We start from the raw sequence: 27,922 nt of genomic DNA, 5'->3' as shown, positions 1-27,922 counted from the left end.
TGCTGGGAGATTGCTTATGTTCAGCAGTTAGCAGTTCCCACTAATCCGGGGTCCGGTTAAACTATTAAACCAGCAGTATCAAATTGTAGTGGTAACCATGGTAACTCCAGGTTTAACCAGTTAACCCCGAGTTAGTGGAATGGAGCAAGTGGCACTTAGTAAGATTAAATGACTCACCTTTTAACTTCTCCGGATGACTCTTCTGCACAAAGTCCATCCAGTGCTGCCCGTACCCGATCTGCCCCCTCAGCCCCCAAATAAAGTTGTTAATGAAGTCCGTGGTCATCCCCGCATCCTTCCTGGTCTGGTAACACTTGTCCCGAGGTTCTACAGCAAGATACGAGATGGACTGAGCCATGTACAACCCAAGAGCAATGAAAACGAGCCGCTTTGTAGGAAAATTCTATGCAGATAGAAGAAAGTTTACCTTGACAGGGCGATCGATAACATCAGAATTGCTGGAAGACGGCGTGATAGGAGATGGTCTATCTTTAGCAGTGAACACACTTGGCAACTTGCACTTTGCACTTAGTAAGGTTAAATGACTCACCTTTTAATTTCTCCGGATGACTCTTCTGCACAAAGTCCATCCAGTGCTGCCCGTACTGAAGTCCGTCGTCATCCCCGCATCCTTCCTGGTCTGGTAACACTTGTCACGAGGTTCTACAGCAAGACGATACGAGAAGGACTGAGCCATGGCCACCCCAAGAGCAATGAAAACGAGCCGCTTTGTATGAAAATTCTATACAGATAGAAGAAAGTTTACCTTGACAGGTCGATAACCTCATCAGTATTGCTGGAAGATGGTGTGATGGGAGATGATCTATGTTTAACAGTGAACACACTTGGCTGATACTTAGTAAGATGACTCACCTTTTAACTTCTCCGGATGACTCTTCTGCACAAAGTCCACCCAGTGCTGCCCGTACCCGATCTGCCCCCTCAGCCCCCAAATAAAGTTGTTACTGAAGTCTGTGGTCATCCCCGCATCCTTCCTGGTCTGGTAACACTTGTCGCGGGGCTCGACGGTCTGACAGTGGATCTCGGAGCGGAGGTGGCTGTAGTTGGTTTGTGTGGATTTTGTGCGGCAGTTCACTATTGTCGCCTGAAAATTTTAATAGATGAAGTCTTAGTTGAACCAGACGTGGCTCACTCCGCGAATTCGTCGCGTTACTACAAGTACATGCGGCCCACATCAATTTTGGTGTCTAGCAGTACCTAGTAGTTGCCGCGCACCGCTATGGAACGGATGCCTGCTCGCGCTTGCGCTTGTATCTCTCGCAATAGACGCGTTTTGTTAAAGAGTGAACCTTATCTGTACCCAGTACTATATTATTTATTCTATGGTTGAACTCGTCATATGCTATATATTAAAATGACAGAGTTCATTCACAAAACATATAAGTACAGAAATCAATCTACATACAAAGCGCGCTCGAGCAACGCACACATAGACACTGCTCACGGACACGATATCTCGGACCGGTTGGGACCAGTGCGAGCGCGAGTGCCATCCGCTTGAGACACGCGTCTGTGAACTTTTTTGTGCAATAATGGAGAAACAAAAAAAAAGTTATTATAACTGTACAGTGGACGGTTGTTTAAATTCAACATTAAACGGTGAATTGTCGTTTTTTAAGCTACCAGTGGTTTTAGAGAGAATGCGAATGCCAATTTATTACATTGTACATAAGAATGCGAATTTATTACACTTTAAAATATAATAATCGTGCATTTCGCCCATCTCGAAATCATCGCAAGATATTTTCTGTGACAAATTTGTAATATAACAATGACATTAAAATTAAAATACCTATTTTAGTTATTAAGTGTTATTATTAATTTATATTTCCATTCTTCCCATTTCATCCTCAACAATAAATCAAACAACTAGATACGAGATACGATACGATAGATACGAGTGCCACTACCACAATCGTTTTGGTGCATAAGCCATAGTTCGCAACCCTAGAGCGACCGCCAAGCGTAGGTATGAAAAGTAAAGTACATACATGTGATTGACTTCTGTTCCTATCTGTTTTGTGGTTCATTGCCCAGTCTATCGCTCTTTCGCTCAGTAGGCTTAGCACGAGTGCACCGCGACGGTATTTCAGTCAGAAAGGGATATCAATAAATCTCATGCGTGATACTGTCGCGGTGCACTCGTGCTAAGTCTACTTATATCGCAACTGCGATAGAGGGATGATGTAATGAAATTTCGATTTTTAATGTTATGTGTGCGGTAGGTTTGGCCATCAAGTAAATATATATTTACTTTATGGTTTGGCCCTCAGGACCGCACTTAGCGATATATGGGGAAACCTCATCTTATTCCTCAGTACACGTGTGTTTGACAGTAAGATATCATAGATATAAGAGACATCACAGGCCTTTGCGTCTATTGCAGATGATTTATGCAGGGTTTGGTGACTGTGGAGGCCGATGCGTGAGCGGCAAGACCTCCCACATTTTTGGCAGAGAAAGCTCATGCCACCTGAGGTTCCAGTCCCAAAGTGACCAATTAAAGGGTTCTCGAAAAAGCACAGCTGCCCAATCTTGCCGCTCTTTTCAACCAAAGACGCTTGCGGTGGCTGGGGCATGTGCACCGGATGGAACCCTCTAGAATACCTCGTCGTGTCTAGCTTATGATTTATAGAAGGTTTCTGAATACCCATTGACAGGCGCGCCGCTTCCACTCCCACAGGTCCCAATGGTAGTTCTTCTCCATGTATTCTGGTATCGGGTGCGCTTCCGTCTGGATTTCTTTCTCGTGCACTTTGACTGTAACACGCAGTGTAAGCGATCACTATACTTCGTTTTTTTAGCATTAGAAATTAGGTAAACAATCTTGATGTGTCTTTTAATTGAAAAACACATTTTAAAAATAAGTTACGGCGAATATGTAACAATTATGAATCTAATACGATCATTTATATTCTTCTGCTTTCATAAGTAATAGTTATTGATTTTTAAAAATCGTTTTTCAATTAAAAGACATTCGGAGATCGCTTACCTTCTTTGAAGTTCTTTCTAATGCTAAAAAAAACGTACTATATATCATGTACGTCCTCGCCTTGTCAAAGTATTGTCACGATACAAGTGGACCTGAGTAGTCAGTATAGCCTGGCAAAAAAGAGTAGAAATTAAAAAGTGGCAACACTGTAGTGTCGTCTCGTTCTCTTATATTAATTGATTAGAAAGAGACGATACTACAGTGTTGCCACTTTTTAATGTCTATTCTTTTTTGTCAGGCTGTAATACCAATCGGGGAAGGTCAGTCAATATGAAAAGCCGACTGAATGGTCCGCTTTTTACAAGCTTTTATTTAGCTTGCCCTGTTAATTTTAGGAAGGTAAATTTGACCCACTTCCCGATTTCCGATTGAGCTGAAAATTTGCATACATATGTAAGACCATCGAGCTGATCTGATGACGGAGACAGGAGGTGGCCATAGAAACTCTGTGATAAAACAACGCAACCTAATTGTGTTTGGGGTTTTTAGAATTGTCTCGATGAGTGTTAGTTGCCTGTGGTAAGAAAAGTACAGTCAGCGATAAAAGCTTGTACCAAAAATATCTTTTTGCCAAAAACTATTTGATAAAGCCCTTTGGATCTCGGCATTATAGAGTCCTATTATTTAGGACGTGACGTAGGCGAACCCTACACGTCAATAAATATTGTGATAATTATCATGATAATTATAATGATATTTATTATGTATCTTGGGCTGGATCACAGCACACCCTAACACCATCAATACGGATCGCGTCAGTACGAAGCGTTACGAGGCAGACGTGATGGACTCTAGACAGAGAAAAATTCCTGACGCGATAAATATCAAACGCGACACTACACGCAAGATAAATATCACGATCTAGGATCAGATTTCAAGCATTACCGGAAATCCAGCAAAATATCGTGATCCGTCAATATAATTGACTAATCACAATATGGATCTTGCGTGTAGGGTTCGCGCCAAGTGTCAGAGGCCAAGATCCACTTCGGGTCGCTGTGCCACGGCAGTAAGTGTAAGTATTATTAGGTACTTACGTTTATTTTTTAATTAATGATGACTGCTGTCGACAGAGTACAAGCAACTGCAGTGTATTCTTTAACCAAACTAAGATTCCTAGTTTATTTTGACATTCTACTTACTCTTCTTAACATGCTTGACGACCAGATTATCCACGTCCCGCACATTGTAAACGGCCTCCCAGATGTTGAGCAGGTTTATCACATGCGGGTTGTTCCGGGCGTAGTCCAGCACCTCGTTCACATAGCTAGAATAATAATACATAATGCATGAAGCTACCTTCCTTTTTTTAATTTTTAACAAGCAGAAACGTCTGCGAACGATGCTATTAAGCCTAGAATAAATTTAAAAGTGGAAAAATTACTGTCTTGGATGAGACTTGAACTCACGGCCTCTGGATCGATACTCCAGCGCTCTGCCATCTGAGCCACACCCCATCCCTAGTCACTAGTCAGCAAATCTTTCCACTCTTTGGTGAAAGGTTTCCAAGGTGAAATCTTTTCGAGCAATTGGTGCCATAACCTTTGGCCTACAGTCGAATAGATGGCGTTAATTTTAACATTTAACAAATTAACACATATTAGTGAAGTATAAGGATCAAAGTCAAACGGCGTTAAATTCTAGCAGTTTTAATGTTCTGTCGAAAGATGGCAGTAAATTTACGTGGCTACATAATTTACTTTGACAATCCGCCTCTATACACTCTATTCTCTTTGTTAGGGCTAAGATGGTCGCCTTTCTATCATCTGTCATCATGCCTGCTGACCCTGTTGTCACGTTCTAACAAGTATGAAAGTGCGAAAGTGACGCATGACATGACAGGTATTAAAAATGCGACCATGATATCCGTGCAGTCTATAAAATAGCCTTAGGCCTATTCATCTACTCAGCACGTTTGTAGAACATGGTACAGCAGTTCTTCTAACAAACTGTGATACTATTGTCTCCCGGCTGAATGGACAGAATAACACCAAGAAATAGTTGAACGACCCAGCTGCTTTCCGCTACACAGTGGGAAAAAATATCTTCAGAGAGCTACGTTGGGAAGAGAGTATCATATCATACCGTTGCGGTTCCTTGCTAAACTGCGTCGCCATCTTGACGGAGCAGAACGCAAACCGACGGCCGCCATGTTTGATGAGACCGAACCGCGAGTTGCCGGGCACGAGCGCACCGGCGCAAAGACAGAGCGCACAGAATCCGAGGTACTGGAACAAAGAAACTAAAATATTAAAGCCTTATTTTCAAGATCTCTTCACATTCGAAGGTTCGAGATATCCGTTGGTACTGGAAAAAGCAAAAAAATTACTACGTCTAGCCTTTTGAACGCGGAACGGCGCATCTATTTGCCGTGCCACTGACGCCACGGGGGTAAAATTTAGTTTTGTGAATGGCAGCCTAAAAGTTAGGTGTTTTTCAGTAGATTTTCATCAAAAAACGATCGACGTCAAATGCCGTCTTTGGCGTCGTTGTCACGATTTTGGGTTGACGTCAGTTGCCGTCTGTGGCGTTCAAAAGGCCTCCACGGGGCGACACACCACCGCGCATTTAAACACGAAAGAATGAATTTTCCTTGTAAATTTGTTGACGATACTGACCAACTGTAACCTGTCTTTGTTCAATGATCTTGCATTGTTATGTGTTAGAGCAGTGCAGAATCAGTTTTAGGAAATTCACATAAAAACAAATACCTAAACATTGTCCCATAGCGGACCGGGAGACCGTCAGATGCGGCAATATTTTTTCCTTGTAGCAGCGGGAATTTGTCACATACCTATCCAGAAATATGCAAAATGGCGTCTGCCACACGATGGGCTACGGTAAGGGTAGATGTCGCTACCTGAGTATGCTTCTCGCCGGTTAACGGGGTATCTTGCACGTAGGACCTCAAGGTCCCCATGCTGATTCGCTCGTCGATACTGATGGATCGCGACAGGCGCTGCTGGTCTGTTATTATTTCCTTGCCTGTCAAGACAATTAATTTTTGTTTTTAGCAGAGATGTCATTACAATTGTAACCCTTGAACGCCGTGTATCTTAGGGTATCTGACGTATGATCGCAGTTGACACTAAGTACCAAGTACATTAGAGTTTCCTAAAGGCCCGTCTCCATATTGCGCGGCAAGCTATCGAAAATTGGCGCGCGCGGCAGCCGCGCGCAATAGATACCGGGCTGCAGCGCGAGCCAACTCGATCATTGGCGCGCTCGAACGCGCCGCGCAACGAACCATTCATTGTCGGTGTTTCGACGCGCGGCAAAGGAATGTTCGCGCGCAGTTGGGACGGGTGTGTATATATTTCAGTTGGCTCGCGCGGCAGCATACATGGATAATGAAAAGTGTCGTACTTTAATTAAATTATAGGGCACTAAGCAGTTTCTATGGAACAGTAAATGTAGTGATTATCGCAACAGATAATTTTTAGGGTTCCGTACCCAAAGGGTAAAACGGGACCCTATTACTAAGACTTCGCTGTCCGTCCGTCCGTCCGTCTGTGACCAGGCTGTATCTCACGAACCGTGATAGCTAGACAGTTGAAATTTTCACAGATGATGTATTTCTGTTGCCGCTATAACAACAAATACTAAAAACAGAATAAAATAAAGATTTAAGTGGGGCTCCCATACAGCAAACGTGATTTTTTACCAAAGTTAAGCAACGTCGGGCGTGTGGTCAGTACTTGGATGGGTGACCGTTTTCTTTTTGCATTTTTTCCGTTTTTTATTTGCTTTATGGTACGGAACCCTTCGTGCGCGAGTCCGACTCGCACTTGCCCGGTTTTTTTTATTTGGCTATACTTCGTTCCGAATAATTAATTTTTGTGATATAATGTGGTCGATCGTCGGATCGCCTGCCGCGCGCGGCCGCCGCGCATAAGTTCTAGATGGTGTCGAAATTGGCTCGCGCGCCAAAATGCAGGTGTGCTGCGGTCGAACATTGCTCGCGCGCCCGCCGCGCAATATCGAGACGCGCCTTAACGTCCGTCTACAACCGTAGACTGCATGTGGGGGCTTTGCGAGTGTCAGGGTTTTTTTACAAAACTCAACCTCTAGAAGCTAGCTAAAAGTTTTGAGGAAGGAGAAGTGAAGGTTATGCTGTAGCTACTGTATGGTGGTAAGTACACTGAGAGAAAAATCATCACCAGGAATTAAAAACAGTTCTGTACTGGAGGAAAAAATGAAGTTTTTAATAATTATGGACGTTTCACTATTTCTGTAAAGTTGATTTATTTCTACAAACAGCTCAGTAATCCCAAATATAATTTCAACAAACAGATAATAGAAATTTCAAGAACTAATAGAAATTGCAAAAGTAAATTTGTTCCTATTAGTTAACTCTCCTTGTCCCCGGATTAAGTTTATTTTTGTAATTCTAAGTGTGTTTTTGTTGTACTTTTCTCTCAGTGTAAGTGTAAGGGGCTAGTTACTGGGTCAATTTTAGAGAAATTACTGTCTAGGAAATATCAGGACATTTATGACCCCTATACGCGATTACTATATATTCTACAAGTCACATGATGAATTGATGATACTTGAAGAGAGACATGAAGGAGCTCGGCCTAACGCCCGGAGATGCTTATCAGCGGAGCAAGTGGCGCCTCAAGATTAAAAAGCCGACCAGCCGGGCTAGCACTCGCGGCGACATACTGTCGCGCTAATCACGTGCATGGCCTACAGTGGCGAGGAGAAAGAAGTCACATGATGTTACCTGCTAACATGGCGTCCAAAGTATCCGAGGGCATCGGCATCTGACCCTGAAGGTTTGCCAGGGCGGACATGAGACGGTTCACAGTGGAGACGAGATACATGATGTTCTGCATGCCGCGCCACGTGTGCCAGAGACGACAGAACAGAGGCTGAAAGATAATATAATACAGGCTAAAGCGAATTATGCAAGTGCAAGTAAGATGGAGTTATGCCAGTTTCACACGAGGGCAGAGACACGAGAACAGTACCTACTGTTCTGTCTCAGCGTGTGCATTCAAATTGTAGCAGGCCGCGTAGCCAAGTTGCCGATCGCTTACGCTCCGTAGCGATCGAAACGCAACTGTCACTGTCGCACTAATATGGAAGAGTGATAGAGAGACATAATGCTTTTCGTTGTCGAAGCGATAGCGATTGTAACCTTGGCTAGGCCGGCAGTACTGTGCTGCCTACTGTTCTGCCCTCGTGTGAAACTGGCATTAGGAAGGGAAGACAATTTTGAATCAAAATGGCCCTGCAAGCTCGCATGCGACTTTCATTACATTACGGTATTTGATTGGTTGGCGGAATTGGCTTCATGCATGAAGTTTAAATTTCATTCAAATATTTTTTATTCGGATGATTGTTACTATTATATCATGTTACAAATGCATTTCCGTTATTAAATTATCATTGAATTGTTTAAAATAATAAATAAAAAGTACAAAAATTTGCCCGCGAAAAGCTAGTGAACGAAACGCAACGCCATTGGTCGAAACGTCACGTGACGTCACTCGTTGAGTTTAGTGTCATTTTATTTACGCATTAAGCATGTGACCCCATATTAGATCCAATACACTGCATGTGATATTTCTGAATACATGAATAATAAAGATATCTTTTATTTATATTTTTTATAACCATGAAACTTTGTAAGTATCTGAACGGTTAGTGCTGTAATCTAATTTGTCATTGTCATGCGCACGGGATACTCAAAGCGCGCTTTTTCAATTTTATCAATGCAAAATATCCAAACAACAAAGCGGTGGAAATTTAAGTGAAATAGAAAATATAAGTATTTATCAAATAAAACGACGCCACCGAGACGATGACGGACAGCGGGTTTGTCAAAGCGCAATCGGACAATCTACAACACATATGTAGATGCTTTCATGATGTCTGCATATTTCGCCAACAATAAAAATTTCGTTTCCGCTGAGATGAAAGGAAAGAAAGCTGAAAGGTAAATATAATAATATAATGAATTTTACTATGTGTGTGTGTAAAGCTCAAAGTGATATCAAATGTATAGTTACCATAATAAATAACCTATAAACTGTGTATGTATATTTTACTTTGAAAACGCAAAGGACGAGTAACGTTTTATGACCATGTATGTATCAACATTGTTGTAATTTTACAACAATGAAAAGTAGTTTTGGGGTTTAGTTTTCCTCTTTTCATAAGTTTACACCATCGTTTGCGTACTTTCGCATCTCTTGGCACGTCAAAAAATGTTTTCTCGGGTGCATTCATGGTAGTGTTTCTACACATTGGTACTATAATAATACCTATTAGAAGTATAAAATGTTTTTTTAGGTTTTTCCATAGAGTTATATATTTGACAGAGGGAATGTCACTGAAGACAAACTGTGACACTGCAATGGCGGACGGTTTGAAGGTGTGCGTGTAGACGAGTGATACCATGTAACACAAATTCTCCCCTAATGGGGATACAAATATTTTCATTATCGTCTTTGTTTTTAAATATTAAAAAATAGGTCAGTTTTACGTTAGACAAAAAAAAAGTGTGTACCTAACTGATTTTATAGGTCTTGAAAATGCGCATTGTTGCACAATTACTTTGTGCAAATATTATTACCTAATGATATTTAACTTGTAACATATCTGGATTTAAACAAAAAATAAATATAAGGTAAATGTACTAGTGCTCGACATGTTAATGCCCGCATCGAGCACCATGAGTATGTTTACCTTACATAACAATAGTACATTATTCTCGAGGCTCGGAAGTAGCTACTTGCAGGCTGAGGATTCGTTTTAAACGGACGACCTTGGGAGTCCGTTTAATTGAATCCGAAGCCAGCAAGTAGCCTTCCAGCCGAGTCATATATAGTGCTTTTCTCAAAAATGGTGCAAGAAATATAAATATCGTAGAAATATTTTACAAAAGCAACATTCTTACGTATATATTTTCACAGAACAAAGCCCTTGCCGCCTTTTTTTTTTATAAAAAAATAGAAGTGTATTTTTCTGCCGAAAATACGCCAACCTATTTGAGACAGCTAAATAGTCGCGGTACTAATCATCTGTTTGGCTGTTTAATGGGCCTGTGCCTTCATTTGATATGGCCATTTCAACTTTTAAAAAGTTTGGAACTCGACAAATAATGGAATTTGTATGCAACATTGCAGTCCTAAAATCGAGACTGCAATGTTTTTAACTTTTTAATTTTTGACTGACCATAAACTCCGCGCTTCGCGACCTATTTTTTAGATGGCAAAGTCGACTTTGCCGTCCATTTTTGAGAAAATAAACTTTAACTATCAAACATAATTCGCTCTTAAGCGATAAGACCGCCTGTTGTTACCTCTACTGTCTTTGTTTATGTTATTGTCCATTTATTGTAAACTACGTGTATGTGAGGTGTGCAATAAAGAGTATTGTATTGTATTGTATTGTATAATTCATGTAAACGTCCTTAATCTCCTTATTATCGGGAAATTACCATACCGACCTAGTTTGAAGTGCAAAATCAATAATTTAGCTATTTACCTAAATATCCTAAATGATCTCTTATATACCTACATAATGCTTTAATAAGAAGGGCGTCAATTACCCTACTTTCGGGAAATTACCCTATTCAACTTACTGGTCACACCCCTGTTTCGCATTTATAAACAATGAAATATGGAGATTTTATGTACTATACCTTGATAATTGGTCAAATTAGCTATGAAAAGTTATTCCGTCACTTTTTTTCTTTCGATCGGTACAATTCTTGCAGGATTTAACTACGCATGCCGGCATATTTTACATTTTTCTTGGACAAATTTACTTCACTGACGTTTCGATCCGTCTGACGGCAGATTGGTGGATGAGGGCATTGAGATAACTGTCAATGTGTGTGTGTCACGCGTAAATACTAGGAAATTGGTGGATGATGGAATCACAGTTTTTGTCTTAGCAAAACTACGTCCGTAGTATTCTAGGTCCATGGGTTTTTCCATGTTATTAACAACAATACAACGAATAAACACAGAAAGAGCGGAGTTGCTTGCATAAGTTTCATAGAACAGTAAATAATAACAAACGTCAGTTAGTTCACGATCCAACGCGTGACGTCATCGCGTCATCAAGAATTCGCGCCAAAAATTATGAGCGTTTCAACCGCTCAAAATTTTTCAACATTTTAAATATTTTTTTATAAAATAATGGGAAACTTTATAAAAGAATTTTTATATTTTCCGGTGTTCAAACGATGTAAATAATGATTTGAAAAATTAAAATAAAATCACGCATGGGGCTAATTGGATTGGATATGTAACCAATAGTCCTTATTAACGTGCGCACGTAACACAAAACCATACACATGCGAAACGTGCTTAAGAAAACCACAGCAGTAGGCAGCGCTGCCTTCTATTGATATTTGACTACAGTAGGTAGTAGAGACTACCTTATCGTTCCACGTACCGTTGGCGTTAGACGTTACACCAAACATTTTACGTCACCGAGCACTAACACTAAGGGCCTACCGCGAACCACGTTCGACGTGTTGCCTCTCTGTCGCACTTGTAAACTCGTACGTAAGTGTGACAGGGAGGCAGCACGTCGAACGTGGTCCGCGGTAGGCCCTCTGATTATTAACGTGACGTCGAAAGCCATACACATGCGAAACATGCTTACGAACACCACAGCAACCGGCACAGCCGCCTTATATTTGACAGCAGCATGCAGGTTTTCCAGCGCCTCCCTCACTCGCTCGACGTATAAATTAGCGCTGGACACCATGAGTTCCACGTCGCTGAGCAATCTTCGGATTATCACTTCGTATTGACGGTTGAAGGCGAGGAGGTTGAATATGTGTTGGTAATTCTCTCTGAAATTGGAAAGAGAGGAGTTTAATTTGCTATTAACCTTTTAACCGCCAGCAATTTTTGATCGAGCGTGCTCGTGTCGCCACCGGCAGTAATTGTACCACGCGGAGTAAGATTGGCATAGTTACGGGAGTTATAATGTGCTGTAAAAACCAAATCAGATCTTTGTCTTTATTTATCAGACTTTGTCGAAATTAGCTGGATGTAATGTCTTATATATCAGAGTCTGGCGGTTAAAGGCTTAAACTACATAGTGCTTAACCTTTTGAACGCCACAGACGTCAATTGACATCAACGCAAATTCGTGACGACGCCATAGACGGCATTTGACGTCGATCGTTTTTTGATGAAAATCTACTGAAAAACACCCCGCTTTTAGGTTGGCATTATTTATTCACAAAACGAAATTTTACCCCCGTGGCGTCAGTGGCACGGCAAATGGAAGCGCCGTTTGGCGTTTAAAGGTAAAGAGAAGACAGATATTAATATTGGTTTTGGCCCCACGCACGTCTTCCAAATCCCCGGGACCTCTTGGTCCCGAGAATTTGTAAGATACATACAAATAACAATTTTGACGACCGGTCTGGCCTAGTGGGTAGTGACCCTGCCTGCGAAGCCGATGGTCCTGGGTTCGAATCCCAGTAAGGGCATTTATTTGTATGATGATACAGATATTTGTTCCTGAGTCATGGGTGTTTTCTATGTATTTAAGTATTTGTATATTATATATATAATTGTCTGAGTACCCACAACACAAGCCTTCTTGAGCTTACTGTGGGACTTAGTCAATCTGTGTAAGAATGTCCTATAATATTTATTATTTAATTATTTATTTAACAATAAGGGTGGCACAAAAATACGTTGACAACGTTTTTTCTAAACATTTTATGAAGTATACTTATGTAACTAGTACAAAGTAAGTTAAAGATTAAAACTACAGTCTTTTTATGCAACAAAAATTAATTGTCTTCAAAATAGCCTGCTTTCGCTTTGATACACAAACGCAAACGTTTGTTAAAATTTTCAACGAAATGCCGCAGCTCCTCCAAGGATATTTTGTCCCATTCTTTGGTAAGTGTGGCTTTTAGAGCGTTTACACTTTTGTGTTTAGTAGCACATGCCCATGTCTCTAAGATTGACCATAAACTATAATCTGTTGGATTTAGATCAGGCGAGTAGGGTGGCCACTCTTTTAAACTTATAAATCCGGGAAAATTTGCAGTGGTGCATAGATAATTTTGAGAAGAACGACACACGTTTGCCTTGTCATATAGGACTAGCAAGCGCAGCGTAGGACGTCCGCCCACAAGATGGACGGACGACCTTGTTAAGGCTGCCGGAAGACGCTGGATGCGGGTCGCTTCCAACCGGTACGAATGGAGGTCCAAGGGGGAGGCCTATGTTTAGCAGTGGACGTCTTATGGCTGAGATGATGATGATTGATGATAGGTATAGTTGACTTACAAAGAGAGTTCCGTGTCGTCCGGTAACATTATTATTACGTTCCCTGTCTCACTCTCAACCGCCACGGTATCTTCTATGGCTGCTGTCAGTGTGTTCACTCGCTGCATCACGCCGAAGAGCGAGTTCGATAGAGCGGCGAGGCAGGCTTTGCCGGCATCCACTAGGTTGAAAGGCACTAAAAAGAGAAAATCATTCCTATTATAAGTTTAAATGAAATAAAAATTGTATATTTCAGACGCAGGTAATAAGTCCATGGCGGTTTGACCAGAAAATAAAAATAGTTTATTTCAGACGTAGGTAAGTCCATCGCGGTTTCACCAGAACCATGAAGACAAATTACTAGAATCTCATCAGTCTCACCAGGATTGGCAAAGGTATTTCGTTGGAGTACCTAAGAGGGTAATAAATTACACAAACTGGTCTACCGCGATATAATTTCATTGGTTTTACCTTAAATTCCGACGTTTCAGCTGAGTTGCAACAGCTCGGAAAGGCGCTGTAGACCCGTTTATGTAATTAAATATGTGTACAAAACGCGAGAGTATAGTGTTATAGGTACATGTAAGGTATGGCAGCGATTTTGACGGCCCAGACTGGACAGCAAGTGCTATTTAAACGCCATAATTTCATAGAAATCGCTGCCTACTTATGAAGCCCTACTACTGCGCGCTGGTCGCCACCGCTCAAGCGTCTAAAGGCCCAGCCACACCGGCTTGCGTGTGCGTGACGTGCGCGTGTGCGTGCACTAAAATGTTGGAGCCGCACACGCACACGTCACGCAAGCGGTGTGCCATCTCTCATAAGCATCTGTATACTACAACGCCGCACGCGCACGTGCACGTCACGCACACGCAGCCGGTGTGCACAGGCCTTAATCGTTTGCACTTACGGTCCGGTATCTGGTCGCCGCCCTTATTACAGTCTCTGTTAAAGAGCCGCACGCCGGACACGATGGCTAGCAGCTCGGTCAGCTGCTCTTTCTTCTCCGAGCGAGGCAGTGCCACGAACAGTTGTAAGTCTTCCAGGGAGAAGACGCTCTCTAGTGCAGCCATTCCTTCTTTTAACGTCTGAAAACGATGAAGTAGGTAGAACCTTAGAGCCTACCACGAACCACGATACTCTATCGCACTTGTAAATTCGTATGTAAGTGTGACAGCGCGGAAATACGTTGAACGTGGTTCGCCGAAGGGAAGCTATATACAAACCCACGTTCTATTTAAGTCATATTGTACCCGATTGTCGGTAAACTTAGCCATTGATTAGAAAACAATTTGCCTTCAAAACTTAATAATTAACCCTGTGGAACCCTGCAGTGTAATGTCGAAATGGAGATATATGTATTCGCTTGATATTGTTATGATACGACCGTGACGCGACTCAGTGTGCATTTCGCGCGCAACAATAAGCGCGAACGATTGTATCAAATTTTAAAATCTTAAATTACTTGATCAGATATCCACTGCAGGGATGTTGCGCATGCAGATTTTTTGACATCCGCGGATGCGGATATTTATAGCCTCACATCCGCGGATGCGGATGTCAAGATTTGGTACTTAAAAAACGTCAAATCCTGCATTTTTAGCATTATTTATTAAAAAAAACGAGACGTTTAGTATTTGAGCAAGAATATAGGTGCAGTAACTTGGCCGACTTTTCGGGATCTAGACGATTTCGTTATGTACCTACCTATATAATGACGAAATTACGTTCCTGCTAATATGTTCCTGTTACCGACTTGGTCGACATCCGCATCATGCGGATGCTCCGCATCGATTTTATGCGGATGCGGATGCGAATATTCGCAACAACTCTGATCCACTGGTCCCAAATTCGACCGACCTATAACAATAATTATAAACAAAACTCACCATAATCATCCCAGGATTCCCCAGCCCACTGGCCAATATAATATAAATCGAGATCTTCCGAAACAGCTTCTTGAACTCTGCCTCGTCGCCCTGCTCGGGGTCTCCCTCCAGGATCTCCGCGACGAGCGGCCGTAGGGTGGTCTCTATGGAGTCTAGATGCTTGTCGATGAGGTACGGCAGTTTGTCGTAGTTGGTCTGGATTAGGAACTGCATTTTGAGCGTGTTTATTGTTGTTTGGTCGCCTGAAAGCACAGACAAAACATCCTCCAGACTTAGCATAGTCGCGCTACCCCCTCTGCCACGCATACGGTAATTTTACTCCATGTCGAGTAGAAAAGTGTCTTTGTGTGACGTCCGTGTCTTTGAACTGACCAATCACGGCACGGGACTTCGCTCACCTCGTCCCGCGCACCCGGTTGCATGAAATAATTGCTCTAAACTCGGTCTAGAGGATTCCTAGTATATATGCCTGAAAGTAGAATCGTGGGATTTTGGTCCCTTTGACATACTTAATTAATGTAATGATTGTGAGATTATCATTAGTCTTAATTCGAAACCGTTAACTTTTCAAGATTTTCGTAGGGTTATCCTATAGATAGGTTATGTTTGTTTTATAGCAATTCTGAAAAGCTAATCGGCGGTATATAAGTTGCATTCTCACGCGCGAGTCCATACTTAAAGTCGCGCTAGATGTATGGAGTCGCGCGCGAGAACGCGACTCATAGACCGACAGGACTAAACCAGGAAACACCACCACCAGTGACCAGTGAAGATGCAACCAGGAAAGCGCAATGATAAGAATCTGGAGGTAGCCTATTTACCAGACTGAGCTTTTTTTTAAATGAGGAGGCTTTGGACAGAGTAGCATGGCGCTCTTTGGTGTCGGAGGCCAAGATTCACTTCGGGTCATTGCACCACAGCAGTAAGGTACTTACCAGTCATCATAGAAACAAATTCATTAACAAAATACTCCAAATTATCCCTATTCAGTGTCTTCGTAAACAGCTTCCCATATTTCGGATTCAACAGCAACAACTCAATCATATAAATAACAAATTCATGTTCAACTTGTACGTTGTGAGTTTGGCAATTCCTTGTTATTTCATTTGCCATGTTTTTTATTATATTTTCGTTACACGCCATGATTGTAGACTGGATATAAAAATGTGCAAGTCGGTCGAAAATAGTCGAAATTGATTGAATGATTTGGTTGCTATGGAGATGACAGTTGTCAAGTTGTTTATATACACAGTTTACCATGGGAACAAAGAGCATATAATCACTACGTTCTGCATGGGAATGGAAAGTTTATACCAAAGAATATAATACTCACCAAAGAGAATTAATGATACTCTCTATAGGAGGTTTATATCAATCCAAACATGCTTAGACCCTTCTTAGACCAAAGAATATAATACTCACGCTTAGACCATCAAACATGGGATTGGGATGTTTACATGCACCGTGTGCAAATGAAAAAAAATGTTGGGAATACTATTTTACCTAATGCCACTTATAAAACACATGACAATAGAAGACTAAATTATCATTAACCTTGTGTTTATCACATCTGTCCATGGGAATTTTATTATACTATGAATGAATGAATGAAATCTTTATTTCAGGCAACTAGTGGCCCATACATAAACCATACTATGATAGATATTTATATGACAAACTAATAAAACACAAAAATTACTTTATAGACTTTATTTCGGTAAAACTCGTCCCAAAAGGACCATAAATGTATACTCTATCTAGCGAACTAGATTTACAAACCTGTTTGCAACTGGCTTGAAATTCATTACATTATATTTACCAGAGACCGATAAATAATACAGAATGACAGTCCTCTTCACTTCTACCGTAAAGCCCGCTCCACACTCGTGAGTGAGTGTGGAGGAGGCTAAACATTGTCATTGAAATAAACTCTGGCAAACCACTTTGTCAGTAGAAAAAGGCGCCATATTCAAATTTTGTGTACATTTTTAAATTTGCCGCCTTTTTCTACTGACGGCTTGGCGGCCAATGGCTTGCCAAACTATATAGTAAGCGAAAGTGAAAACGATGTACTACGAAAACATTTTGATTTGAGGAACGCACAATTGGACGTAGTTTAGGGTAAAAGATCCAATCCACAAAAATCTGTTAGTAAAATTTGCACTTTCTGTCAAACGGACAAGTCATTCATTTAAATGACAAATTTTAGAGGATGGATCTTTTACGCTAAACTACGTCCAATTTTAGAGGAACAGTCTGTTATTTATTCATCTCTGATTTTAATTTAACACTAATGATGTTCTAAAAATAGGTACTTATTTTAAGTGTGGCAACACTTTAGGCCCTTTACAGTTAGACCAAGACAAGTCTGCAACGAACAAAATCCTTGCAGACTTGTCTTGGTCTAACAAATTGTAAATGCAGTAACATATACACATTATATTATTTATATTTAGGAGAAATTTTTAGCGTCCCCATATTTTTATCAATAAGGGCTCGTTCTTGCTCTATTTTAAACGACAGTAGACCTTAGTCCAATTACAATAAGGTTTATTTTCAATAAGGTTTTTACTGCGAGAAACTTATTTCATTTATGAATTTGTAACCTTTTCGGTTGCCACCGTTTTGTACATAATTACTATGTACTGTATTAATGTAAAATATCGGGTCATATAGGCAAATAAAGACCATTTTAGTCTTACAAGAACGTAAGGGCATAATCTTAGTCTACGATTTTCTGCCATACAATTTTGAACCATGTTCTCAATGACGTAACATACATTTTATTTTTACATAAGATCTTAGATAATTTCTAGACATCAATTAATGCCATTTTTTTCAAATTCATGAATATATACATTAGAAAATGTCTGTTATTCTTTAAAGTTTATGTCAATGTAGAATTAAATGCATATTTCATACAGATGTAGCCTAGAATTGCTGTCTTAAATCTATTTAAATTTTACAATAAAATCCATTAAAAGATATCACAGCAATTTCTTAGCCAAATCTAAAATTTAGTTTTTTTTTACATCTTAGACCTGAAGATGTAATCATCAATCATTACATAATCGAGTAATATTATACTTTGTGCCATTCACGAATACGCTTGAATCAATACGTGATAGATAATATAGATATTACTTGAAAGTATATTAAATATTCCAGACATTATTTTTAAAAAAGCATCTTGCTCTTCTACTACCCCTTCATCATTGCATGTGTGGTCTTTGGGCCTCCTTCATCTATATTCTCCAGTTTGGCAAAATATTCCGAGCTTATCAGTCTTATTACTTTAAAAAATTGCTTCCCATATAACTTATGAAATTCAGCGCCACAAATGTTGAACAAATCATGAATTAATGTTGCACTTATGTCTGGTTCAGGTTGACAAAGATCCAGCCATTGCCAACCAAATTGTGGGACATGAGGATTTGGATCATTCGCGAATCCAGGTGTTTCAGCAATCCAAATTGCTTAACAGAACATTCTCTTTAAAAATGTATCTTGCTTTTCTACGACACCTTCATCATTGTATGTGTAGCCTCTAGACAGGTAAAAATCTTTGTCTGTTTGTCCTTCCTTTTTAGGTAGAAACATTGGCACCAAGTATGGGCATAACCTATGGAAGTAAGCTTCTAAGAGCTTGCCAAACTCTGGAAACTGCCACCTGAGGGCAGTAACTGCAGCCAAAGGGAAAGCTACAAATAACACCGCCAATCCCCTTGACATGCTTGCAACCAAAACGCTGCTTATTTTCGTAGGCGACATCTAGCGTCAAGTTGCGGGACTGATAAACTGATCTTACTATCTTCTTTGCCAACAAAGCGGTACAGTATTATGCCATATGCCAGACATTCTCTTTAAAAATGTATCTTGCTTTTCTACGACACCTTCATCAATGTATGTGTAGCCTCTAGATAGGTAGACATATTTCTCTATTTGTCCCACCTTTACAGATAGGAGCATTGGCACAAAGTATGGGCATAACCTATGGAAGTAGGCTTCTAAGAGCTTACCAAACTCTGGAAACTGCCACCAGAGGGCAGTAACTGCAGCCAAAGGGAAAGCAGCTAATAACACTGGACCAATCCCTTTGACATGCTTGCAACCAAAACGCTGCTTATTTTCGTAGGCGACATCTAGCGTCAAGTTGCGGAACTGATAAACTGATTACTAGATACTAGTAGGTCTGCTTGTCTTACTATCTTCTTTGCCAACAAAGTGGTACAGTATTAGAGTTCCCGAGGATGCATTTCTACGACACCTTCATCATTGTACGTGTAGCCTCTAGACAGGTAAAAATCTTTGTCTGTTTGTCCTTCCTTTTGAGGTAGAAACATTGGCACCTTAACCTAGAGCTTGCCTAACTCTGGAAAATGCCACCAGAGGGCAGTAACTGCAGCCAAAGGGAAAGCTACATATAACACTGGACCGCCAATACCCTTGACATGCCTGCAACCTTGCAATCAAACCCACAGTTTGAAAAACACTGCTTTATGCAACTATAGTTGCAAGCGGTCACCCTTATATGAATCATGTGAGTGGGTAGTAGCGGATTTATCAGTACCGCTACTTGACACTAGATGTCACGAGTGTCGCGACCATCAAAAAGTGTATTGCTCAACAATACAACTAATATTATAAGCGGAAGGAGTTGAAAATAGAGAGAACGTAGTGATTATACAGGGTGTTACTGACCATCGGGCTTTAAATCCAGGGCTCGATTCTATTCGCTAAACTGAGCTACTTTTATTATGGCACCAACCCCGAAATCCCGAAAAAAATTTTTACGTTTTCATACATTTTGTCTGATCAGATGTCGACGTTTTCTATGGAAACGCCAAAAAATTTTCCCCGATTTTAGAGTTGGTCCCATAGTAAAAGTAGCTCAGTTTAGCGAGTAAAATCAAGTCCTGGAATTAAAAACCCAAGGTCAGACACATACTGTATGCTCTTTACAGCTAACCGCTCTTGCCAAAAACCAATCCCCTCCTTTCAATCAAGAAATAGTGGGGCGCGTCTTCGTCAATGGCACAAACTATAATTTTCCTATTTGAAACAAATTCACAACAATGATTTTACGTCTGTAATTTCTTTAATGGATTAACTTATAATTAGAATTAAACTTAGCTGTCAAAAAGTTAAACACAAGCAACAATGACATTTGGCAAATGTCAAATAAATCTAAAGGCGCGTCACATTGATACGCAAATGTTATTGATTTTTGGATCATTGTAAACGCGACATTATATTTATCAAATTACATGATAAATGCATAAAAAACTAAATGACTTAATGGCATTTTTAGGAATATTTTTTGCCAACAAGGAACAACACACTCGTTCATTTAAAAAAAAAAAACTTAAATAGTCATCAGTAGACACGATCAAAAATATCTGCACAAGCCTCAATCTTTGGAAAAATAGAGTTTGTGCAGATCATTTTGGAAGCGTCGTATGCGTATTATTTTTGACTGTATGAGTGAAAACTCCAATGCAAGTTTATAATTAGTGAAGGATACTGGCCTTTGTGACGTTCCACGGCAAAAGGTACCTTATGGCGGCTAGCGCTTACGTCGCATAGCCCCGCAATAATATTGGAGTGACGTCAATAATAGCGTAAGCGCCAACAGCCACAAGGTTCCTTTACCCGTGAGACGTCACATTTTATTTTTACATTCGTTATAGGGACATAAATGATTCTGAATTTTATCACTCGACAGAGTGAAAAGGTTGAAAATTGTTGATGAGTTATCCTTAATAGATACACTTAGTTAACTTACATTACTCATCCAAGAAGTGCGTCTTCAAATATTTCATCATACCAAAAGTTCTGAAGCGTTTCGTTCCGATTACCTGAAAAAATAAAAAGAAATATGTTACATTTGTCTCTTTTCACCTAACACAAAAGCCTAAATGCCGGATAAGGCCAAACAATTATTGACAGCTTGTTGATTCGGCAGACGTTTATAAGGGTGGTATGCCACTCCACTTATCCAATTTCTTTATCCAATGTCAGTGTGTCTCACTCTCAGAAATGCAAAATGTAAGACGCAATTAGGGTTGCCCTATGGAAGAATTAAATGTCCTGATAAAAATCCGGACATTTCTTGTAGCCGAGATTTGGCGTAGCTCGAACGACGCCCCGGCGGCGCGCTGCTGTCTGTGGTGTACTATATCTTGGATCTATTTTTCCCTTTCCCTTCGCCCGATCCCGTAGCCACCACCCCTGGCGCGCATTTTATTTTTATAAGGTCATTCCTAAAAATCGGACACATGCCAAGTCCGGCTGCAATCCGGACAAAGGGTCAAAAATCCGGATATGTCCGGACAAATCCGGACATATGGCAACCCTAGACGCATTACACATTGGACAAAGAAACTGGATAGGTGGAATGCCAGCCTAAAAGCAACACAATTCATGGGATGTGTCAACTGTTTCAATTAAGTTAGGGTTCATTTTAGTGATCCAAAGGACTCAAGCCTTTTAGTTCTTTTTTTAGGGCTTGCCTCATCCCTTGACACCTAAAAGGCTAAAAGCCTATTTAGCTCTTTAGCCCCTGAGCTAAAGAGCTAAATATGCTTTTTTTAGGGGCTTAACCAGGTTATTAGCCCAAAGAGTCTAGGCTCTTAAATAGAACTAGGCTCGGGGGTTAAAGAGCTAAATAAGCTTTTAGCCTTTTAGGCGTCAAGAGACGAGACGAGCCCTAAAAAAAGAGCTCCAAAGGCTCGAGTCTTTTGGATCACTAGTTCATTTAGTTTAGACGATGCGAGAACTAGCATGCGAATTTCATTACATTGCGGGTTTTGATCGGTCGGTTGAATTGGACGTAACCAACAGTCCGCAATGTAACTAAAATCACAATGCGAGTGTTCGCACGTCGTCTAAATCGGCCCCGATGGAATGCATTATAATTAAGTCCCAAATATGTTATGTCTTCAACCTACTTTTGAACTGTTTCTTTGTTTTTGTGTGTATTAAAGAGTTATGCATGTTAATGTTAATTAATACCTTGTACAAAGCGTCATCGCAGATGGCGAACTGCTTATTATTAGGGTCATACAGATTCTTCTCCTTGATCATGGCCCAGACCCGTTTCACTACTTCATGTCGTGGCATTTCATCTTCCCCCATCAGATCAGCGAGCGCTGGGGACAGTTTGTAGGCGCGGGTGTAACCGCCGCCTTTACCGCGACCTCCGGCCTAGAAAAAAAAATAGTTATCTTCATGAACCTTCTTAAATTGGCCACTTTCCTACTAGTCAAATCAGCTTCTTTTTTAGAACTGTCAAAACGATTTGCTAATATGGAATTTATATGAAAACTTGTGTAGTGACGTCACAGTCAACTCACCTCCTTTTTATACTTCCATCCGATTTATTAAATATAAATTATCTTTAAAAATAACTGCTATCTATGTTTTTCTAATAATTATCTGGTGCTTCATTTCGTGCATGGTGTGAAATAATTTATTTTAAGTATAGGAAAGTACCCAATAATTGAGTTCTTTTAGTCCAATATGTTGGTCTGACCAGATCCGCTCCGCACTGCTCTTGACTCCACAGTTCACAAGGCTTACCGCCAAAGAGAGAAACAGATGGAGAAAGATCGTAAGAGAGAAAGTGATACAAAAGGTCACGACCCTCAATATTGAGGAATGAGACGCAAGGGGGAGAGTTATTTTACCTACTTATTCTATTTTGTTGCATATAATTACCTTCTTAGCCTTAGGCGCCTTCTCTTTCTTCTTGCCCCAGTCATCATCATCATCGGATCCCTTCTTCTTGCGGCCCTTCTTCTTTGGCGCTGGTTTCTGAAAACAAACAAAAATAATTGCTCAAAGCTACGTCTTTAGGTTTTATTGTCTGTGTTCTTACCATCGCCCACACTCTTTAACAATTTGTATATCTGGGTATCTTTTGCAATGTTTAAATTCATTTCATTTCACTAAATATAGTTGGTCAAGCAGATCTTGTCAGTAGAAAAAGGCGGCAAATTTGAAAAACGTAGGCGCGGAGGGATATCGTCTCATAAAAAATATGAATTTCGCGCCTTGCTTGACCATCTATATGTATCTTTTTGTGTTATCTGTCGTGGCATCACCGAATGGGCCCTACAGAAGACCAGCGCTGGCTATAGCTCTAGCATTATGCCGAGCCGAGTTGAGTCCATTTCGTGATGCACACTTATTGATCTCTTCTTTCCTTGCTGTTATTGTCTGTACATGTTCGTACATGTTTTGTGATCGTCACGAATAAATAGTACATTACTACAGAGGCCGGGACGAAAGGGGTTGCCGGCCGAAGACATATAGACGGCCGAGCGAAGCGAGGCCGGATAGGTCTGAGCGCGGGCAACCCCATTTCCCGCCGAGGTATGTATAGTGCTTTTCTCAAACATGCAATGAAATAAATAAAATAAAAAATCCACGAAACCCAAGTTTTATTTATAGAAAAAACTAAAAGTAAACTTCACCCAAAATATAACCAACACGTACCTATATCATTATCACGCGTATGTTTTACACGAGTCGTGTATTTTTACTACCCGTATATTTTCATGTATCTTTGATTTTTTCGCCTTGTATCCGTCTGACTGTCGTTTTCGTCACATATGTTTACATAGTCTTTCATGTTGATATCATGTTTCACATACATCGTTGCTTTATGCATGGAGTAAATAAGTATAATTTCCACAGTGTTGACGAATTTGTAGTTAGATTCATTTAAAATATGCCACAAAACTGTTTCTAATAAACTGTAAGCCATTTTTCTTAGTTTCTCAAATAATAAAATTGCTATAAGCAACCATATACATACTTCGTCTTTGATTTGGCGGCAGAGGCAGCAAGTTATTTAAAATCAATTCCGCTTACGCTGCCAATTCCAACACCTACGATTACAATTAATATTAATTTCATTATTTCGTCGGAACTCATATTAAAGTAAAAAAATGAACAACGCACCATAAATCCAATAAAACAGAATGAAAATTTTTCAACATTACCTCCATAACAATTAAAAAAAAATAACTACGCGTGTTTGAGTAGACCTTTTTACCGCTAACGTTTAGATGAAATATTTTAAATGTTTTTTATTTGTGTAGTTAAATTTATAATTTAAAATTATAGAATTTGGTTAATAATGTTTTATTTATTAAGTTCATGTTGATTTTATACAAATAAAACTGAAAATTATAGCAAACATTGTTTTTGTTTTTTTTTATAGGCTTAGTGGCAGAGTGTCATTACGAACCATAAAGCAAATACTGCCTCTAGTTTTTTTTTAATGGATGAATGCCACGATGCTGTGTCACAAATATCTGTGAAATGAAAATTAAAAAAGAGGACTTTGCCGGCCTAGGCCTGCAAGAATTGTATGAAATTCCATTATCGACCTTTTGTCCTAGCCGCACCTGAAACGTCATACTTCGCAGCCTATTATAAGGAACAAAACATCAATATTTCATTGCATGTTTGAGAAAAATCTTTTATCTTTATCTTTAATTTACTGTCCATCAGTGGACCTTAAGCCTTTTGTAATAAGGTCCAACAATGGAGTGCTGTTTGTACCTCATCAGAGTCGCTGCCGGAGCCGTCATCATCTTCAGAGGTCTCCTTGCGTTTCTTGGCCTTGGGTGGTGCTCGCTTTGCGGGTTTCTTTTCCTCTTCTTCTTCCTCCTCCTGAATAAAAAATAAATTAAAACCTAAGGAAATATATTTCTTTAAATAAATAAATAAACAAAAATAAAATAAAAAAATAAAAATAAACTTCTTTGTAGTTTTACATTGTAAAATGTATAATTATGGTGCAATAAAGAATATTTACTTACTTATATTCTTGTTTTCAGGTACCAAAGACCCATACAGTGCATTACGTATTATTCTATGGCCAAACAAAACTAACTAAACTGTGGAATGAGCTGTCACCTGCTATAATTTCGGACCAATATGACCACCAAGAAAAGAATGTCATCCCATATTAGATGCCGGAAACGCACTTGTGCTGCAGGCCCTGCAACCCTCTGGTCCTGCATGTGTTTATGGGTGACAGTAACTGCTTACCATTGGGCAATTTGTTTCCTTGTTTGCCGCCTATATCATGAAAAACAATAATATGCAACCGCTGTCACGTTGTCGCCCAAATAGTGTTTAATTTATATTTTGTTCTCATGTATTGTTTCTTTGTATTGTATTTTATTTTGTAGTTTCACGGTGCCTTGGTTTTACTGTAATGCTGTGTTACTTATGTGACTAATATAATAAAGCCAAGCCAGCCAAGAGGAAAGTTGGCAAACCAGTCAAACGGTGGACTGATGACATAGTAGAGGTTGCAGGAAAAGACTGGATGTACAATGCCAAACACAGACATTTATGGAAGAAATGGGAGGAGGCCTTTACCCAAACGGGATCCATACCTCACGAAAGGAGGAAAAACAACAGAAACAACAGCATAAAAACATATTTTAACAGAAACTAAAAAAGAGTTATGGAAATAAAGAGGCTATAATAATAATTGTGGCGAGCTGTTGGGGAGTAACGACCCCACGGACCCGAGTGCTCCCGAGAGTCGGTCAGGGTCTCCGTCTCCGGCGTGTCTTCGTCGGTCGGAGTGGAACCCCAAGGGGACCCGCCGGACTCTCAGCTCTGGCTTGCCTTCATTGGCCGTCCAGAGAGGAGTCGTTAGAGCTATATGCTCCAGGGGTGGAAGTGAAAGATGCATAAGACGCGAGTTGGCACAGTGGCTGGTAACAGCCACTGGGTAGAAAGCGGCGCACACCTCTCGACACCCCTGAGCCGCTCACACCGATGTTGCTCCTGGTCGTCTTTACGACGGCAGTTTCAGGGGCCCATCTAGTCAGCGGCAAGTCACCGCCTGCCTCGATGACGGTGTTAACATTGTTATGGCAGGTGTCCGGACCTCTTTACAATAGCCCAGTCTCATAGTCCACCTAAACTTCAATCCATAGACCGGTATACTGTTCTCTTTTTCTACAATAGTCCCAATGCCTGCTGAGACCGGTTCATGGGTGTCTATTGTTGCACCTGTGAACGGGTTCCAGCAGGCGTTCTACATGACATTAAAGCTCTCCAAAGGGCCTCTACGTGTTGGATCTATATCCCCACGCAAGCCTATCAAAAGACCGGGATTTACAGGCCCGTGATTCCAAAAAAGGAGATACAAATAATAATAATAATAAATATGCAGGTTATCCTTACCTCTTCCTCCGCGGAGCCGTCATCTTCCTTGCTATTAACATAGTCCATGACCAGCTGATCAATCAGCTTCCTCTTCTCGCTCAGGTCACAGTCGAAGCTCTTCTCCAGCTTCTGGCGGACCTTCTTGGACGATGTGTTGGCCAGGTTCGCATTTTCAAGGATCTCTGCGGGTGATGGAAATAACACTTTATGAGGTCTTTTTATAAATTATAGGCCAAAAAGCGTTAATCTTCTTATTTAGGGTTTTTTAAAAGAAAGAGAAAATTTTGCGATCAAATACCTGTCCAATTATCCATGCACTTTCAACAGGCTCTAGTCGCCTCTGATCTATGATAAACCTATCTTGTAGTTGATATATATAGTTAAATTTTAATTTAAAAAAAAAAAACATGGATCTTATGGATGCGAGATACTTTAATAGGTATTTGCTGTGAATCTGCTTACTCTAACTTAACTACAACAATGTAAGAACAAATGCCATTAGAATTCTCCGATAACAGGCTTACAACTCTTACAAGCAAGTCAAAGATAAAAATAAAAATAATAATCATACAACACAACTTTGTTTCAAATTATCAACTTCGTTCCAAATTCCGAAATGCTCATAAAATTTAAGAATGCATACTTATCATGAGGACTGCGTCGAATAAACGATCGATGAGCGATTCGGAACGTAACAATGGCCGACTACAGAAATGACAAAACATCAACTTATTTCACAAAAAATAACCAATATTTTATAAAATAAAGCATTTCAAATGAAATGTTTCAAGTAAAAACTGCTCCGTATGGTAGTGCGCACCATTTTGTAAAACAAGCTAATGCAAATAGGCCGCCATTGCAGCGCTACATACGTGGAGCATCATGATGCAAGTTACGCGTTGTACAAAAATAAACCACCAGTGGGCAAGCTTATTTAGGAAGCCTAAAATAAAGGCGAATAGCCGGAAAACTCCGCACAATAATATCTAACAACTTTCACTTGAAACATTTTCGGTCAATCCTTTTACTATCAGAGATATTTCAATAAGAAGGAAGTGAAAAATAAGTTCCTTTGAACAATGTAGGAAGCCATTACGAGGTGCCCGGGCAAGTCTGTAACCTAGCACTTTTTCAGCTCAAAATACTTGTGAAGTCTAGATTTTGAACGAAAAATTTATAAAATAGCTTCTTTAAGATAATGAACTTACTTGCGATCTCTTTTTCAAGTTCTTCCTTGCTGATGTCTGCCATTTTCTTGAAGTCAGTGAATTTTCTCCCGCGATGCAGAGGAAAGCAAGCCACACAATAATATACCTACGGCTAGGTGCTACACGGCGTCGAAACGAATTTAGCCGAGGATTGTATCGGGGCTCCTCGGGTTTTAATATCGACCAATAATTAAGAGGGGTGGCAACGCATTGTACCAACCAGAAGCTCGAATTTTTTGACATTTGAATAGCGCCATATTTAAAATGCAGTGATGTTTATGACGTTAAATTTATTTATCATTTAGTTTATTTTAAACGTTTTTAAAATAATAAAATATATCGTTTGCA

The 27,922-nt window shown here is 40.2% G+C and overlaps 2 protein-coding genes across 4 annotated transcripts; both read right to left on the bottom strand.

Moving 5' to 3' along the window:
- Window positions 1-491: 491 nt before the first annotated feature.
- On the bottom strand, window positions 492-16,341 carry LOC134675343 (cilia- and flagella-associated protein 206-like). The gene is made up of 12 exons (XM_063533551.1): window positions 16,100-16,341; window positions 15,165-15,406; window positions 14,186-14,363; window positions 13,297-13,471; window positions 11,642-11,834; window positions 7,740-7,887; window positions 5,874-5,998; window positions 5,099-5,241; window positions 4,156-4,280; window positions 2,672-2,781; window positions 874-1,105; window positions 492-640 (listed from the first exon to the last, which is right to left on the bottom strand). The coding sequence occupies exons 1-12, from the start codon at window positions 16,305-16,307 to the stop codon at window positions 492-494; spliced, it is 2,028 nt and encodes a 675-aa protein (XP_063389621.1). The 5' UTR covers window positions 16,308-16,341.
- A 518-nt stretch (window positions 16,342-16,859) lies between these two features.
- Window positions 16,860-27,802, bottom strand: LOC134675304 (uncharacterized). Of its 3 annotated transcripts, XR_010099731.1 has the most exons (7): window positions 27,575-27,801; window positions 26,385-26,548; window positions 24,738-24,848; window positions 22,884-22,979; window positions 22,179-22,370; window positions 20,127-21,022; window positions 16,860-19,860 (listed from the first exon to the last, which is right to left on the bottom strand). XR_010099731.1 is itself a non-coding variant. In XM_063533509.1 (6 exons), the coding sequence occupies exons 1-6, from the start codon at window positions 27,615-27,617 to the stop codon at window positions 20,951-20,953; spliced, it is 675 nt and encodes a 224-aa protein (XP_063389579.1). In that variant the 5' UTR covers window positions 27,618-27,802; the 3' UTR covers window positions 16,860-20,950. The 3 variants fall into 3 exon arrangements, 2 of the variants coding, with proteins under 2 accessions (XP_063389579.1, XP_063389578.1); XM_063533509.1 differs by having other exon boundaries at window positions 16,860-21,022; window positions 24,738-24,845; window positions 27,575-27,802; XM_063533508.1 differs by having other exon boundaries at window positions 16,860-21,022.
- Between the last annotated feature and the right edge of the window lie 120 nt (window positions 27,803-27,922).

This window comes from Cydia fagiglandana, chromosome 21 (genome assembly GCF_963556715.1).
Source record: "Cydia fagiglandana chromosome 21, ilCydFagi1.1, whole genome shotgun sequence".
In the NCBI taxonomy this organism is placed as follows: domain Eukaryota; kingdom Metazoa; phylum Arthropoda; class Insecta; order Lepidoptera; family Tortricidae; genus Cydia; species Cydia fagiglandana.
Note: the sequence above shows the minus strand (reverse complement) of the source record. Positions and strands in the feature narration are given on the sequence as shown.

Excerpts from the sequence above, each read along its gene's own strand:
- LOC134675304 (XM_063533508.1), bottom strand. The coding sequence starts at position 27,617 with ATGGCAGACATCAGCAAGGAAGAACTTGAAAAAGAGATCGCAA. Across the intron at positions 22,980-24,737 it reads CCGGCAGCGACTCTGATGAG|AAACCAGCGCCAAAGAAGAA; the intron begins GTACAAACAGCA and ends GTTTGTTTTCAG. Across the intron at positions 21,023-22,178 it reads GCGATGACGCTTTGTACAAG|GTAATCGGAACGAAACGCTT; the intron begins GTATTAATTAAC and ends TTATTTTTTCAG.
- LOC134675343 (XM_063533551.1), bottom strand. The coding sequence starts at position 16,307 with ATGGCGTGTAACGAAAATATAATAAAAAACATGGCAAATGAAATAACA. Across the intron at positions 11,835-13,296 it reads GACGACACGGAACTCTCTTT|AGAGAATTACCAACACATAT; the intron begins GTAAGTCAACTA and ends TTCCAATTTCAG. Across the intron at positions 5,999-7,739 it reads TTTGGACGCCATGTTAGCAG|GCAAGGAAATAATAACAGAC; the intron begins GTAACATCATGT and ends TTGTCTTGACAG.